This window comes from Camelus bactrianus, chromosome 5, assembly GCF_048773025.1.
Source record: "Camelus bactrianus isolate YW-2024 breed Bactrian camel chromosome 5, ASM4877302v1, whole genome shotgun sequence".
NCBI classification, from domain to species: domain Eukaryota; kingdom Metazoa; phylum Chordata; class Mammalia; order Artiodactyla; family Camelidae; genus Camelus; species Camelus bactrianus.
In genome coordinates, this window is record NC_133543.1 from 91,819,653 (window position 1) to 91,837,329 (window position 17,677).

At 38.0% G+C, this 17,677-nt stretch overlaps 1 protein-coding gene across 2 annotated transcripts in view; it reads left to right on the forward strand.

Moving 5' to 3' along the window:
* Positions 1–17,677, forward strand: part of ACSL3 (acyl-CoA synthetase long chain family member 3) — a 57,354-nt gene that overhangs the window by 33,955 nt on the left and 5,722 nt on the right. For both annotated transcript variants that reach the window (XM_074364387.1, XM_074364388.1), the window contains 12 exons: positions 251–667; positions 5,892–6,069; positions 6,779–6,888; positions 7,724–7,862; positions 9,690–9,840; positions 10,761–10,884; positions 11,129–11,200; positions 12,433–12,572; positions 12,805–12,977; positions 14,588–14,662; positions 15,511–15,702; positions 17,046–17,160. In XM_074364387.1, coding sequence (XP_074220488.1) covers positions 290–667; positions 5,892–6,069; positions 6,779–6,888; positions 7,724–7,862; positions 9,690–9,840; positions 10,761–10,884; positions 11,129–11,200; positions 12,433–12,572; positions 12,805–12,977; positions 14,588–14,662; positions 15,511–15,702; positions 17,046–17,160 — 1,847 coding nt within the window. In that variant the 5' untranslated portion in view covers positions 251–289. The remainder of the gene's footprint in view (positions 1–250; positions 668–5,891; positions 6,070–6,778; positions 6,889–7,723; positions 7,863–9,689; positions 9,841–10,760; positions 10,885–11,128; positions 11,201–12,432; positions 12,573–12,804; positions 12,978–14,587; positions 14,663–15,510; positions 15,703–17,045; positions 17,161–17,677) is intronic.

The window sequence follows — 17,677 nt, forward strand, 5'->3', positions numbered from 1 at the left end:
GTTAGGCTGGGAAAGCCACCTGTTTACAGAATGATGTGGAAACTTTTCTGTGGAAATTCCATTTCTAATAGATATGGCACAAATGAGTGTCCTCCAAATTCCAGGAGTAGATGGGACCTGGCTGGTGGTCAATATACCAGCTGCTGCTTGTTGGGGAAAAAATCGTCTCTTTTTCTAATATGAAGACTTTTTCTTTAAAGTTGTTTAAGAATGATTTTTGACTAATAACCTTTCTTTCTCTTCTTTCTAGATTCTTACGGAAATCTGTTAATTCTACTTTTTGAGCACTATGAATAACCACGTATCTTCAAAACCATCTACCATGAAGCTAAAGCACACCATCAACCCCATTCTTTTATATTTCATACATTTTATAATATCACTTTATACTATTTTAACATACATTCCATATTATTTTTTGTATGAGTTAAGACGAGAAAAATCAAACCAAATTAAAGCGAAGCCCATAAATTCAAAACCTGGGTCTGCATACAGATCTGTTAAGAGCTTGGATGGTTTGGCTTCAGTATTATACCCTGGATGCGATACACTAGATAAAGTTTTTATGCATGCAAAAAACAAATTTAAGGACAAAAGACTCTTGGGAACACGTGAAATTTTAAATGAGGAAGATGAAGTGCAACCAAATGGAAAAGTTTTTAAAAAGGTAACGTGACCTTTTATTGCCTTTGAATTCTTTCTGAATAAAGTGTATGCTTAGGAATGGTGGCACGGGACAAGCTATTGGAATTTGCTGGTGTGGCGGGAGAAACAGGGCAGAAGGGACTAGATTGTGCTCTAATCTCCTTCTGTACCTCCGGCATGGATTTGTTCCAGACTCTCATAAAGACGTTGAGATCACCCAGTGGCGAGGGCCACTTCTGAGCCTGCATGTCTACCAGGGCTTGGAATAGAATGTCTAGGGCAGTTTGGGTTTGCAAGTATATTCCCTGCTAGTTCCAGAAGCACCTGTGTGTGCTTGAGACTGCTCTGGGTTTTGGGATGCGACCTGCTGTTTCTGATTATAATGTAGGTTCCATTGGATGTTCAGTGTCTTGGTACTTGGTGTGGCAGTGCGTGGTTTTTAAAAACTTCCTTCTCACAAATACAAGAAGAACTTGCCATTATTGATGTGAAACAGAGGTTAAGACATCTTTAGAGGCAGTGTAGGTAGTGGTTAAGAGCCTGGACTCCAGATCCAGACTGGATTTGAAACTCGGCTTTGCCACTCAGTAGCTGTGTGACTTTGGAAAAGCTGTTGAACCAAATTTGCCTCAGTTTCTTTATCTGTAACATGGAGATAATGATCATTGCCGACATTGATTAGCATTTCTTATGAGCCAGGCTGTTCTAAGGACTTTACATGTATTATCTTATTTAAGACTTACAGTAGCCTTATGGATTAATGTTATGGGGATATCCCTCCCTTACAGAAGACAACGCTAAGGCACAGATGGGTTAGGTAACTTTTTCAAGGGCATTACAGCTAGCAGCTTCATCTGGGACCGGAACCTAGACCGTCCAGCTCCATACTTCTTAAACTGATCCTAGCTCAGAGAATTATTGAGAGGATTAATTGAGAGAGAGAGAGAGTGAGTGTGTGTGAAACAATGGTGGCATCCACTGTAAATGCTTTAATGACAGTAATTTACATGAGTGTAAATGCTTTTATTATCATCATCTTGGGAATTGAACAAGCACAGTTGTCTGAGTGAATATGAAGGTTTGTATCACGCAGTCGTGCAGCTCTGTAAAGGGTGATAGGTATAGAAATGGCATGAAGATGCTGCTTATGAACTTGGGTATTTGTGTGTATATATATTTCATTGAAATATAGTCCGTTTACAGTGTGTCAGTTTCTGGTATAAAGCATAATGCTTCAGTCATACATGAACATACATATATTCATTTTCATATTATTTTCACCATAAGTTACTACAGTATGTTGAGTATAGTTCCCTGTTCTTGAAGCTCCGTTAGGTGAAAATGGAAGATAAAATGTGTTTTAGAGGCAGTGAGATTGCCTGCATTTAGCTGATAATTTGGTTAGGTTATAGGTTTAATTCCTGTGTAGGCAAAGTGGTTTTTCTCTTGTCCTCTTTTCCCAACTGCATCCTGGCTCCAGCTGCTTTTTTTCCGTCAGTCCTGAAGGAACTCTCCGATCTCGGAGGAGAGTGCAGATGCGCACAGCCTTGGAGTGAGACACTCAGGCTTCCTCCTGTTCTTGGGGGGTGGGGTTTGGGGAGGGGGTGGGACTCATGTTTAATGGAATGGTCCATTAATCTTGCCACTTACGATACAAATTCCAGTCATCTTTTAGAGATAAATGAGATGACAAGCAAGTTAATGTCAGTAACTCCTAGAAATTAAAAAACACTATTTTAACTCTAGACAGTAGGATCTCTGTGTGTTCCTAACGTTCAAATAGAGTGATGTTTTATCTTATTTTGCTTGGAACAGTCTTGACTTACACCTGTTCTGACATGAATAGTGCCCCCTTCAACCTCAAGAGTGATTTGGAAAAATTCTCTGGTCACTCTACTCTTAAGACATGTTCCTTGTTTTCTTTTGCTAACTTAGTTTTGCCTCATTTAAATGAATTTTTTTTTTTTTTTTTTTTTTTTTTGCTAAATCAGCTTAAGATCTAGCTGGGGTTGGTTAGTAGTGTTTCGCTTCATTGGAGTCATGTAGTTAAGCATGTTTGATTACTCCTCTCCTGCCTGTAGATTATAGTTTGCAAAACTATCATAATGATGCCTGGTTTTGTCATATTTAGTTGCTACTTTTGGCAAACCATCCTTGATTTCCATTCCCTTGCCCCCAGTTTATAGATGACCCACAGTGCTCACCACATAGCCACACTGGCCATTTGTTTTCCTGACTCTCTGTCAGCACAGTTGAACACACTTATGTCTCGTGAGCCACAGGTAAGTATACTTAAGAGGTAGCAGCAAAGTATGTATGCGATTGAATAGTGATTAGCACAAAAGAAGCCATGGAGTTAGATGATCCGGTGGATATGGACTTTTTAAAAAAGCAATCTTTTCAAAAATGAGGCTGCTGGAGGAGAGGTCAAAGGCTCCAAGGCCCAGAGTGAATTGAAGTTGTTCAGTTACATGAGTCCATTCCACACATTTAGCAAGTAATTGCTGGGTGCCTACTACGTGCTAGGTACTGTCCTGAGCACTAGGAGACAATAATGAACAAGACACACAGGTTATTTTTCTCAGGATCTTATATTTGTATGGGAGGGGGAGAGGCAATAAAAAGTTAACAGACTTAATAACTACTGTGAAGAAATAAAACTGGTTGGAGTTCAGGGATAGCCCCTCTGAGTAAGTTATGGCCAAGTGGAAGCCTGAAGGACACGGGGAAGCCATCGTTGCAAACATCTGGGTAATGAACCATCTCTGTAGTGGAACGGGATTGTGCAGTGGAGTGGCTCCAAAATAGGAATGAGCCAGCAGGGTGAAGCACTTAGGGTGTCATGTTCAGGACAGCATTCAGACCCTGAGGCAGTGCCTCGTTAAACTTTGTGCCCTAAGCACCTGTCTTGCCTCATCCAGGTTGCTGCCCTGGCCCAGCCTGTTTAAAGGACAGAAAGGACAAAGTTATATTTACAGGAAGTGAGAAAGGACAGAGAGTTCGAGATGGGCACAGAGACCCTGGCAACATGTAGGGTCCTTAGGGCTTTGTAGGCCAGTGTAAGTTGCTTTGAATCCATTCCTACTGGAAAAGGAAAACACTTGCAGAGGAGTAAGCTGATTTATGTTTTTAAAAAACTCACTACTGTAGGGAAAAGGGACTGTAGGGGAGTTAGAACGGGAGTTGGCCAGTTAGTGTTCATTATTTCCCAAACTAATGGACTAGGATGACAGGGTAGAGGTGAAATGAAATGGCTGCTTTTGAGGAATATCTGTTAGACATCTTAGTTGAATAGTCAAGTAAAAGAAGAGTAGGTTGGCTATCCAAGTAGGGGTGGTCAAACTAGAAATGGAAATTTGGGAAGCTCTTCGAAGCAGAATCCTAAGGAGTTGGGCTTTTTTCATGGACACTTCAACCACTGTAATACCCTGAGGGACTACAAAGGGTATGCGTACAGGTAGATGTAGGTTATTAAACTTGTTGCTAGGAAGATAAGGAAGTTCTGTTTAATTTCCAATTTCTCAGTGAGTGTGCGGTAGTGTCATCACCTGGAAGTGGAGAAGGGAGGGCCAGGGTGGAGGGTATCTGAGTAGAGAGGAGGTTTCACATAGCCATTTCAGAAGGTGAGGAAATGAATATACCAGGAAAGTGTCATAGGACTGCTGGGTGGTGAGAACTGTGATTCTGGATTTAATAAGGTTCAACAGTATAGGCAGGGAACAAATAAACGAGTTTAACTGCAGGTTGAACTAACTGTAGGGACAAAGTTAGCATTAGAAACCTATTCCAGCACAAGCCAGATAAAATTATGGTGTAGGTAGTGTCTCTTAAATGTAATCTTCATGGTAAAGATCACTACTAGAAGATTCAGTGGTTTAAAGAATTAAATGAAATCCAGATTTTGGTTACATTTGACTTAAAGTCATGGCTCGGTAAGTTCTTTGCCACATGGTGGCAACCATCATATGGGTTTACATATTTGGATTTTACATCTAATGCTTTTTTAGGATACATATATTCTCTGAAACTTACACAACTCGTAATTTAGATTCTAGAATCTAGGAAATAGCTCATGTTTATCTTTGGAGTGTGAAATTCTTAGTAACTGTAACCCAGTTCCTATAGTTTTGGCCAAATTCTCTTCCATCTTCTCACCCCCCACAGAGCTCCTTTTGAAGTCATTGGAGCTCCCCGTGCTGAGCATTTCATGGTGGTGCAGAGCATGATGAGAGTTTGGGACCACCAAAGTTAAATAAGTATTTTAAATTCAGTTGCCTTATCTGTCAAAGAATTTATTTCTCAAGTCCAATTCAGAATGGGACACTAGAGGGCAGTATTTATCTGTTTTTCCATTTTTATTTTCATTCAGCCTCTTTCTAGAACTCTTCTGAATGTTATGTGAATGTTTGAAAATGAGTGTGGTTGGACAGTTATAAGGTGCGTAAGACATATGTTAATGACACAGCGACGTTTGGGAACTGTGTATATTTTTGCAGTGAGAGCAACTTTTTATCTTATCTATATATAATTGGGGGTTTATGGTCTGATCTAAATTGGAGAAAATTCCTAAAGAGCCTTAAAAGGGAGTTGTTAATACTGTAAGACTTGACGTTACCTGTGCTTCTGGCAAGCTGTGCCAGGAGCTTTCAGCAGAGGGGCTTTGCTGAGTGGTCGGATCCCTACCTGGCTGTGTGAAGGGAGACTTGTTTACTTTGCTTATCCAGAGTTAGATGCAGCAATTCAAATTAAGTAGCCACAAACAGATGTTAACTTGGGCCTGACCAGTTTCTGTGTGTTATCAGGTTGTCCTATCTGATGTTAAAATCCAGGATTCGTAAGTAGAGGGAAAGTACAAATTTTGCCGTCAGTAGCACTTGACACTAGGCTCAGTTATAAACTAACATCTAAATTGTTTAAGTGGATGAAGTCTGTAAGTGAATTATTAGTCTATATGCCTTCAGCCAGAAAATTGACCTTTAAGATCACATCAAACTCTGAACATTTTTAAAAGAAAAACAACCCCCCCCAAATTAGAGTTTAAGATTTAGAAAAAGTTCTGAGTTGTCATAGAAGATAACACAAAATAGCTAATTTTCAAAATAAATTTTTCTCTTGAAACTCACTTTCTGGCTTTTTGTTAGAACAAAGTAGTTTATATACAAACAACATTTTGGTTTGTCAAAATTGAGAGCATGTCCCGGCTTCTTTCTCGACATTAATATTTTGGTTGTGTTTTATTTTATTAGGTTATTCTTGGAAACTATAATTGGCTGTCCTATGAAGATGTCTTCATTAGAGCCTTTAATTTTGGAAATGGCTTACAAATGTTGGGTCAGAAACCAAAGACCACCATTGCCATCTTTTGTGAAACCAGGGCCGAATGGATGATCGTGGCACAGGCCTGCTTCATGTATAATTTCCAGCGTATGTAGACTTTCCTATCTTCTCAGTGGACTTAATGTTGTTGTGGGAGAGATGATACTAACTTTTTATTATAAATGTTTACTCTCAAGAGATTAATATTCTGATGTTAATTTTTACCTTGTATCCAATCAGTGGATAACTGTTACAACTTAGAATTATTAGAACTTAGACTCCTTCTCCTCATTATTATATTATTTAATTTCAACATTTCTAAGATTATTTTTCTTTAGATTTTTCTACTTTAGAATAAGCAGTACTGCCACTTGTTCATGCTAATTTTTTAACATATAATATTTTAAATGTGACATTCAATGTGATACCTTGTTGGTGTATTTTCCATATTTTAGTATCAAGTAGTTAACTAAGACTTCAACATTTTAGAAGTCAGATGTAATTCCTTGCAATGTGACAGTCTCAGTAGTATTCATAGGTGAAACAAAATAAAACAAAAATTAAAAAAAATTTAAAATGCTACATTTTAAAAATATTTGAGGGAAATTACATAAGGGTGAGTTAGGCATATGTTGATTAATATATTAAAGTAATTTATAAAAACACAGCACAGTTAGATCACAAACTATGGATCTAACAATTTACGGTTTACTTTGCTCTCTAATAATTCACGGCTGCAGTCAAGAGGCTTTATTTAATTTCATTTAGTACTTCCATGAAGTGTTCAAATACATGACCTGGCCTTCTTTCCCTGTAGTTGTTACGCTGTATGCTACTCTGGGAGGTCCAGCGATTGTTCATGGATTAAATGAAACAGAAGTGACCAACATCATTACTAGTAAGGAACTCTTGCAAACAAAGTTGAAGGTGAGGAATAGTTTTTCAATAACTGTCTCATACTTTAAAATTTTCAGTGTCGTGGACTCATTATTTATACTTAGTTCTTGTATAATCTTTAAAATCTTTAATATCTTTGTAAATTTCTGGGAATATAATACTTTATTCTTCTTTAGAAAAGAAAAAGTGGATTTTATATGTATTTATAAGTAGCATGGAAAGTTATAAACTTAATTGTTAATATGTCCATGTTTAAAGTGAAGGGATTACAACTTCTAGTCTATTTTAAATAAATTTGTAATTTTTAGGGGTTATTTTTAAACTAGTAATTATTTCTGAAGTATTAGGTCATTATGAGTTTCAGAATTATTCAAAGGAAAAAAAACTTTATGAAACTACTGGAGAAAGGGATTTCTTTAATCTCTAGACAGCTCCCTGTGAAAACAATATCTGATTTTTTTTTTTTTTAATACAAGCTCATAAGAGAATTCCCTTCCTCTCTTCCCATTTCTTTATTTGCTTTTTAGAAGCATGAAGGACATTGGGCTACCATGCAGTTCAGGCAGTGTATGTTTACATGACCATTTTGTAAGGAACTAACTTTGTTGATAAGGATTTTACCAAAGGAGAATTGGTATACACAGTACATCTAATGTTATAAAGCGGTAGTTTAAATTTCAGATCAGTAGATTCTCCATCTGAAAAAAGGGATCTTCATTCTCACCCTTGTGTTTTTGAGGCAAGGAATTACTTTAGTAATTTGCTGACTGTGGTAAACTGCTTGTGGGACTTGTGTCCCAGACTATGTGCCAGGCCGTTTAGTGAAGAAGAGTGAGGACAGTGATGACTGCTTGTGTTTTTCCAGGACATAGTTTCTTTGGTCCCGCGCCTGCGGCACATTATCACCGTGGACGGCAAGCCGCCCACCTGGTCTGAGTTCCCCAAGGGTGTCATCGTGCACACCATGGCTGCAGTGCAGGCTCTGGGAGCCAAGGCCGGCGTGGGTATGTCCTTGTGTACCTCCTGCAATGACCGTATTCTCCACAAGTGTCACAAATATTTGATTCTGAAGTTGGATAAAGTGACAAACCAGTTTTCTAGGCTATCACTTAGGGAAGTAAAGTTACTAAAAAGGAAAAATACAAGCAATTTATTAACGGTCTAAAAGTAGTATTTATTTGCAATTAATTTAAAATACTTTTTACATTATACAGTTTTCCTGTTCTCCATTTTCTGATAGTTTTAGATGGTTTAAAGTTAGTCTTACAAGTAATGCCATAAACTTGGCCTTTGTGAATTGTCTGAGAGTGGTAACAGATGGCTAGAGTGGCTAAACCTGGATCCCTCCTCTCACTCTCTGCTCCACCCCTGCTGTTTCCAGAGGGGACATTTTTCTGTCCTCTGACTAGCACGCCCAAGTGTGGTGACTGGAAATTCCTGCTCTCAGATAAGTGTCACAAAGTGTTAGAGAATGTACTGGTGTTTAGGGATATCACAAAAACTGTTAGAATGCTGGGACTGTACTTCCTTCACAATTGGAGCCTTGGTGATTAGTTAGATGTAAGCATTCAGTTAGCTGGGAATGGGAGTTTAGCTGAGATTAATTTGGGGGCATATTGAATTTAGGTGCTAGTGCGACATTCGAATGTAGATATGTAGTGGGGAGTGGCATATACAAGTCTAGTATGCTGCAGTTGAGTTTGGAGTTAAAAGATCTAGAAGCTAGAAACAGATTTTAATTCAAGCTGTGAGTAGGTGAGGTCACCGTCTGAGAATGGTGCCTCCAGAGGCCTGAGACTTGGTCAGAAAGGAAGGAAGAAAACACGTAGTGTGTGGTTCATGGAGCTGAGTGAAAGGAGCCTCTCGGTGAGGTGGGAGTCTCTAGCAGGACCAGGTGCACTGAAGGAGTCCAGTGACACAGGGACTGCAACACACCATTGGACTTAGCAGATGTCACATTAGAGAAAGCAGTTAGAAATGGTGGCAGTGGAGAATGGTGCCAGGGGATGAAGGAGTGAATGGCAGATTAGGAAGCAAGAACTGGAATGAAAACAGTTGTCAAGAAATAAATCTTGACAGGTAAGAGAGAAAGAGTTTACTTGGGAACATGTTTAAAATATTTTCTCCTGTTTAAGAAGGCTACATTCAGGGTAGTTCCAGGATTAATTCAGGCAGATGAGCAGTGCTATCCATGACCCACTTCTCTTTGTCTTTCTACTGTGTCACCTCTGTAGGATGTTGGCTGCTATGTTTAGACTTGTGCAAATGGGGGACATTGTCTTTTTTTTAATCCAGTATTCTGAGTGTAGCCAAGTGTGAAGCAGCTAACATCTTTTAGCAAATGTCTAGGTCCCCTAGTGTAACCACCCTTATTTCTTAGTTGAGTTACTGGAATAGCGTTTTGTCTCCTGACCTCTTTTCTTCGCTTTCTTAGGTTAGGTAGCAGCAGCCAAAGTGATCCTTGTCACAGTTGATGACAAGTCCCTGCTCAAAACAACATAGCTTCCCACCCAGAGTGAAATGCAGTCTCTGAGGCTCTGCACATCGTGGTTCTGGCAGCTCCGTCACCTTCATTTCCTGTCACTTCTCCTGTCATCTTCTTACCTTGTCTTGCTTCATTTTTCTTTATAGCTCTTATAATGTTACGGATTTATGTCTGTCTGTCCCAGTAAAATATGTCTCTTAATGTATAGGGACTTGATCTGTTTTGTTGACCTTTGTATGAATACAATTAATAGTTGTTGAATTGAGTTAACGAATGATTATGCAAAAAGTTGATGATACAGCTAAATTTCTCTGAAGTGTGTGTGTTTTTTTTCCTTCCAATACAGAAGACAAACCTCATAGCAAACCAATGCCCTTAGATATTGCAGTAATCATGTATACAAGTGGATCCACGGGACTTCCAAAGGGGGTCATGATCTCCCACAGTAACATTATTGCTGGTATAATTGGGATGGCGGAAAGGATTCCAGAACTGGGGTATGTCATAGTGTAAATGTGGGGTCGTCCAGTGTTTATATTGGTCGTCACATTCACATTTGTGTCATTTAAGTAGTATTTGGTTAAATTAGTCCTTCAGAATCTGTGTGTACAGTAGGCATTTCCTTCAAAAAAGGATATTAAAAATTACAAGACAATTACAGTTGTGAAATTTAAATTACAGTTTATGGATATCATTGTTACTTCAAAAGTGCAAATTTTAAATGACTTAAAATGTTTTAATCAGCTGGTGTTATTGCCACTATAGTCATTTTTTATACCTTAATGTTATGATTCAAGTGAACAAATAATTTGCCCAGTAAGTATTTATTGGGCTTCTTTATTCAGTCTGTGGTTTTCCTTTTTAAGAGACATTCCAGCAGTAACGGGGGAGTGTGGGTATACAGGAGTGGGAAAGAAGCCGATGGAGGATACCAGATGGGAGTTTTAGGAATGGTAAAGAGAGCATTCCCAGAGACGGAATCAGTATTCTGATGACTGATCTGGTGCAGTGGTTAGATATTTTTGTTGCCCTTATGCGCAGAAATTATATACATGTTACTGTGGAACTGAATTTGGGGATGGAGAGAGAAATTTATGTATAACTTTCAGAAAAAATTCAGAGCAACTGGTTTCTTCTGGGTTTGTCTCAGTTGCCCTTCATGCTATGGGAGTGGGAGCAGTTCTTAAAATATATGCACATGCATACATGTACATTTTATTACGTAAGGTATAATTAACTCTCAGAACAAGAATCTCTTCTGTAAAATACACCCCCCCACACACACACACGCACCCCCCCCCCCCAGGGAGCCCAGATTGAGAGTCCTTCGTGTGCCTTTTAGAGCCTGCTCCCTCTACAGTCACTTTCAGCAGAAACAGCACCTGACCATTACTTTCTGTATCTCCCTTTCTTTTAGGGAGAAAGATATCTACATCGGATATTTGCCTCTGGCCCATGTTTTAGAATTAAGTGCTGAGCTTATCTGTCTTTCTCATGGATGCTGCATTGGCTACTCTTCACCACAGACTTTAGCAGATCAGGTAAAGTAGTGCCTGTAACTTGGGTTACTAAAAAATGATAATTATCTTTAACAAATTTTTCAATCAGTATGACAATATATTGTAAGGATGACAGTTAATCATTCTAAAGGCACTTGCCTTTTAAGTGCCATTTAGAATATAAATGAATTACAATGATGAATTTATAATGTGCTTTTTTGATTTGAGTTCTATTGAATTTTTAAAATAAGGATCACTTTATATAGATCACTTTTTCTCTCTATAGTCTTCAAAAATAAAAAAAGGAAGCAAAGGGGATACATCCATGTTGAAACCAACACTGATGGCAGCTGTCCCGGTAAGAATTGACCATTAATCAACATTGAGTGCTAGAAAGCACTTATACAACATAAATGCTAGTGGAAAAGGTATTGTTGACAAGGTAGTTTATGTAGGATTTTTTCCTTGTTGATTATCTGTATTGCTTTGAGCTCTGCAGGATTTATTGTTTCGTTTTAGCTTCTTTTTTATTAAAATCTCAACTTAGTTTTAGCTTCTATGTGATATTATCAGCTCTTTTCCTTTAGCTTCTTGCTCAGATCATTTTTGTGATTATCTGTTTGCTTTTAATAGAAACCTGAAGCCCAGCAGGAGGTTGGAGGGAAGGTTTGAGATCCTTTCCTCCTAAGCAAACCAGATAATTACTGCCCAAGTTCTTAGGGAAAGTCTGGCCAGACACCAAAAAAAAAGTGACAGAGATGTTGCTGCAACTTTGAATTACTCAAGAAGCACCATACATCTTAGTAATGCCAGACATAGGGATGGTCTTGGAAATAAGATCAGTAGAAATGGGACAGCAACAATTTCCTGTCTCTTTAATGTAAATTTTACGTGGCTTTCTGATTTTGCTTGAAAGTGTTAGGAATTGTTATTAGATACCTAAGTGTTCACATCCAAGCAAAATTACATAGTTACTCTGAAGTCAAATATACGACCAGTAGTTTCAGTAGGCAGGTCATTTCCTTAGTAGTATCATCTTTGTGTTTCAGGTCGTTAAAATATACGTCATAGTAACAGGCCTTGGAAGTAAAATGTAGTGCAGACAAGGAACATTTTCCTGGGTGCAGCATTAAAAATCAAACAAGCGACTAAAATAACCTCATGGTCTTTTTATGAGCAAAGAATGTGGTACTTTCTGTCCTTACAAAATTTTGAAAATTTTAAAGTCACTTCATATAGTTGTTCATTTATTGAGTATAGGTTTTCAGTTCAGAATAAATAAGGTTAAAGCAGTATAAAGAGTCAGTAACGGCATATTATTGCCCTAATGTTCTTACATTCTCCCTCTTTTTCCATTGCTCATGAGCACCTATGGAAAATTACTTTTACTGAAATCTCATTTTTAAATTAATTGTGGCTTTACTTTATTTTATTTAATTTTTTTTTGTGGTTCCATTTTGAAAGTTTATTCTTGATAGAGAGTATCTTTTAAAATGCTTCTATTGATGGAAATAGTAATCTGATGGTAAGATTTTAAGTAAGGCAACTCATAGCATTATTGACTGTATTAACTCATTTTTATACATCTAGGAAATCATGGATCGGATCTACAAAAATATCATGAATAAAGTGAACGAAATGAGTAGTTTTCAACGCAATCTGTTTATTCTGGCCTATAATTACAAAATGGAACAGATTTCAAAGGGGTATAGTACTCCGCTGTGTGACAGGTGAGTACAGAAGGGCTCTCCCTCTCCTTGGTAATTTGATTGTGTTGTTCACATTAATAGCGCAATTAATTGAGATGTTATAAGAAAAAAATTATTTTAAAAAGTCAAAAGGATTGCACTAAAAACTATTAATAGTGTGCTTTTATTTTCTGTTTATCGAAATTGGGAGACTAGTCTAAATAATTCAGTTTTAAAATTCTATGATTATTTGATTGATTTTTTTTTTTTTAAGTTTTGTTTTCCGGAAAGTTCGAAGCTTACTAGGTGGAAATATTCGGCTTCTGCTGTGTGGAGGTGCTCCACTTTCTGCAACCACACAGCGATTCATGAACATCTGTTTCTGCTGTCCTGTTGGTCAGGGATATGGGCTCACTGAATCTGCTGGGGCTGGAACAATCACAGAAGGTTAGTGCTGTCCACAAAGTGGTGTGTCCAACAGAGGCTAGGGTGCAACTCCGGGCATTTTTTGGTATGGATTGTTCTTTGCAAATATATAGGAGACGAGTGATATATCAGGTTTTAGAATGTAATAGGTACATCTAATTCTCAATAATTCCTCCAGAGGAATTATTAAACTTATGATAATGTATTAAAAACTACTTAGCATTCTAGAGGTTTCAGTAACAAGCACTGGCTGTACTGTATGCATTTATTCTTCTTATCTTATTTCTTATGAAGTTTCTTTTTATGTAGAAAGATTAATGTGTTTTGTCTAGTTGTTTAGGTATGTTTAGTAAGGCTCAAATTCAGAAATTTTATTGAGGAGGAGGGTCTCTGTTAAATGTAGAGAAAATTTAGATTTAGGTCTAGAGAATGTAATTTCCAGAGTTTTTTGTGGTGATGTGGTTGAGGGGATGACCCATTACCCAAGTAGTTCCCAGATTGAATCCCCTAGTGCCTCATGTGCCCTTTTATGGAAGAAAGTTACTCTGTTTTCCAGTATTAGAAAAATCTATGCTTCTAATTTGTATTTTCTCGATGCCCGTAGATACTAACCTCTTAACTTTGCAGTTTCCCCGGCTTACCTTGAGTGATTTTGTGTACTGTCCTTATGCCAGGTTTATCCTGCATTACTTCTGTATTTTCCTGTTTTCCGTTATGTTCTTTAATATTTTGTATATTCTTGGAAGCTACTCGTAAGTCTTGTTTGGCAGGAAATAAACAAACAATCTTAAATACATGCATATATGGTTCCTGAGGAGCCTTAACTTCTTCCTATTTTAAGGATTCCATTGGATGTGTGATTGATTAGTTATAGTTTATGTTATAAATAGTCTGTAAAATATTAAATATCAACCTTTTCTTTCTGATATTTGAATGATCTTTGAAGAGGAAACATAATGCAGTAGTAATTCTTAATAGTGGTAGGTTCCTTTCCCAGAGCTTGGAAGTTAACAGTCTTAGTCTCCAGCCTGGTGTCTGAAGTCTGACTGTATGAATTCAAATAGGGTGTGATAGCATAAGTGGATGGGAGGGACGTGTCAGAGGTCTCACTTCGAAATAGTGATCCACGGGAGAAGGATGGAGAGGTTACTGCACTGCAGAGCTGTTAAGTCGAATAAGAAGGTAGGACAGGTGTAAATCATTGTGCTGCATTGTGTTGGAAGAGAATAGAAACTCATGAACCAGGCATCTCCTTAAGTGAGTGAAGTGGGCCTTGTTATAAGAAAATGTGATGGGTAAGGAATCTGGGGAAACTGGAGCAGGCCTGCCCCATCTGTTGGGGGTAACAGTTGTTCTGTGCTGGAAAAATGTGGGCCCGTTGTTCTGGAGATTCATGCCTATGTATAAAAATGTCTTGAGTTTTATACATCCACAGCCAACTCAGATTTTAAAAAAAATACCCAAACCCCTCAGTTCACCGATGTGTGACTTCCGCTTTTCAGAATTCCCTAGGGATACCTAAGCTTTGGGATAAATCATCATTTTTATTTATTTATTTATTTTGTAATCTAGTAAAATGAGGCAGTTTATTAACTACTGTAATCAAATGCTATTTTTCATTTGCATCTTAGTGTGGGACTACAACACTGGCAGAGTGGGAGCACCAATAGTTTGCTGTGAAATCAAATTAAAGAACTGGGAGGAAGGTAATATGTTTTAACCACAATATTAATTTGTTTAATATTAAACTTTAAAATTAGAATTATGCTTTACTTCATTCCTTATTTTGGAATATAAAATCACCCACAAGTGCTCGCTTTTGTCCTTTATAATAGAAATATTTTATCTAGAGCTATATGAATGATTTATTTTGCTTGTTTCAAAGATGATTTTGAAGAATTATAATTGTTTTAATTTTGCTTACTTTATTACATAAAATGCAAGTAAGAATTATGGGAAAAACTTGAGAAATGTGCTAAATGAATAATGCCCATAAATTGCAAATCATCATAACTTTATTTTGTAGAAGCAAAATCATGAAATTTATTCTGTGAAACTTGAAGATGTTTACACCTTTTTTTTTTCTTTCTTTTTTTGAGGGCTTCAACCCAAAATTATCAGAAGGAAATTTTCAGTATTATTCCATAAAAATGTGTTGTTCATGCCACTTAAATACTGATTGCTTTTTTAAAATTTTGTTTATCAGTTAATTGGTTTGATATTTAAGAATCCTTAAAGGAATTAACCTGTGTAGTATATGTATATAATTATTTTATACAATAGATGTTGGATTTTTGAATTTAATATTTTTCTTTGAATAGTAGTTTGAAAGCATAAGTGCTTACGGTTAAGCAGCTGGAAATTTGCAACTAGTTTTAGTTGTAAATTTATGTTGATGAGTTTTGTTCATAGTGTCTGGCTTATTTCCTTTGGGAAACTCTAATTGGGTCAAAGTTGGATGTCCCTGTTTAGAAAGTAATAATTTCAAATTTTCACATGACGCATATAGGGATAAAAGAGTTAAATTAACTCTAAATTATTCTGTGTTTATTAGGTGGATACTTCAATACCGATAAACCACATCCAAGGGGTGAAGTTCTTATTGGTGGTCAAAATGTGACTATGGGATACTACAAAAATGAAGCAAAAACAAAAGCTGATTTTTTTGAAGATGAAAATGGACAGAGGTGGCTCTGTACTGGAGACATTGGAGAGTTTGACCCTGATGGTTGTTTAAAGATTATTGGTGAGCCAACTAACAGTTGTTTTTAAAGTGGATGTTTCTGAAATAGCTTTACAAAAGAAGCTGTTTAATAATGTAAGAATTTATTTTTATGTAATAGTGGGATGGTTTCTGTTGCATCATCCCCAGAATATAAAAATGTACAATAGGGACCATGCAGAATTTATAAGGCCTGACATATTCCGAGGTCTTCAGGTCTGTTCAACAGCAGTGATATTTTTAATTACTATTAGATAATCCTTAAAGAGTTCAGTTCTAAATAGGGAGTATTCGTTTCTGTGAATACTTTGGTATCTAGAGGTTCTTGGACAGGGCTCTCTCCTGTCGGAGCCGTGTTCTTCCCTTGCGTGTGAGAACTGAGGAGGGCCTGGCAGCTCAGTTCGGGGATCTGTGGAGTGAAAATACTTTACTCTGCTTCTCTTCTTCGGCTCTGTTTCTCAGTTAATGGCGTGTCTGTCCCGGTCATGCTGTCTGGGCGCCGGCAGGAGATGAGAGTCTCTGCAGTCAGCCCCCATGTCTAACCCATATCCCACTGCTTTACCTCCGGAAATATGCCTCAAGGTCATTCTCTCCTCTGCCTGTCCCTCTTTCTGTGATCACAGGTCAGGCCTGCACCTTCTGTCACCCTACTGCAAGAAATTCCTTTCTGTTAACCCTCGCTGAATGCACCCTCTCACTGCCACCGTGTGATTTTTAACCCCCATCTCACTGGGCTGCTTTCCTGCTGAAAACCTTTTGGTGGTTCCAGTGGCTCGGTTCAGGGGGCCTCTGTTAGGTGGCCCTGTTCACCTCTCTGCCTCCATCTCCATTGCTTCCTCCTCCTTGATGCTGCACAAATTCAGGCTGGGACGTCTCTGTTTTTTGCCAGTGTTGTTCGACTTGGCTACTGCTCAGCCTTCCCTCAAGACTCAGCTGAGGCCCCTCTTGTGGGAATTCTTTCAAAATCAGCAGGTTGGAGAGTCTTATCACTTAGCACTGCTGTATTGTGTTGAAGTAATGATTTTTTGTCTTGGTTCTCTCTAGATAGAATGTGTGCTTTCAGATGGCATTGAGTATATTCTTGATCTTTCTGGTATGAATGTATACCAGGAACACAGTCTGTTCAGCAGAACATACCTGAAGCCCTGATGATGGGTGCCCTTAATTAGAAGCTTATTTTTTTAAGAATATATTTGGTAGTACAAAAATTAGGGTCTAATTTTATTACGTATTTTTAATTTTAGCATAACTTATAATGAACTTAATTGATAGCAAATTACTTAGGGAATGGCCAACATTTGTATGTAGTAAAGATGTATTAATATTATCCTCTAATGTGCCCCCTCTCCCGGCCTTGTTTTTTACAGATCGTAAAAAGGACCTTGTAAAACTACAGGCAGGAGAGTATGTTGCTCTTGGGAAAGTAGAGGCAGCTTTGAAAAACCTCTCACTAATAGATAACATTTGTGCATATGCAAACAGGTAAGAAAGTAGAATTCATGCTACTTTTACTTAAAACATTTGGTGTGCTGTTGGCATTTCCTGTCTATTATAAGGGCCTTCTTTGTAATATTATACCAAGAACTCTTCCTTCTTATCCATTGTCTCGGGGAACAGCCTCTTAGTACAGCCGTTAGCTGCTTCTTTCCTTGTGGTGCTTTAGTCTCCTGGTTTACCTCTGTCCCTGTTTCCTGTTTCACATCTCACTGCAGTGTTCTGTGTGCTAGGGAGATGAAGAAAATAAAATCCTCCTTCCTGCTGCCTTGGTACCCCCTAGTTACCTATCCCTCTGCGCAGGGAAGTTTCCCACAGTCAGTCCAGTGGACAGGGGAATAAAGAAAGAAGTGGGGTCAGCAAGCAGTGCTCTGCTGCCTTCTGACTACCCTCTTCTAAACTGGAGCCTGCTCGGGACCCTAACCAGGCCTATGGGCTTCCATCCCCTGTGCCCCAGGCTGTGTTAAGCTGTGGCATAACATACAGCATCTCTAGCCCATGATGA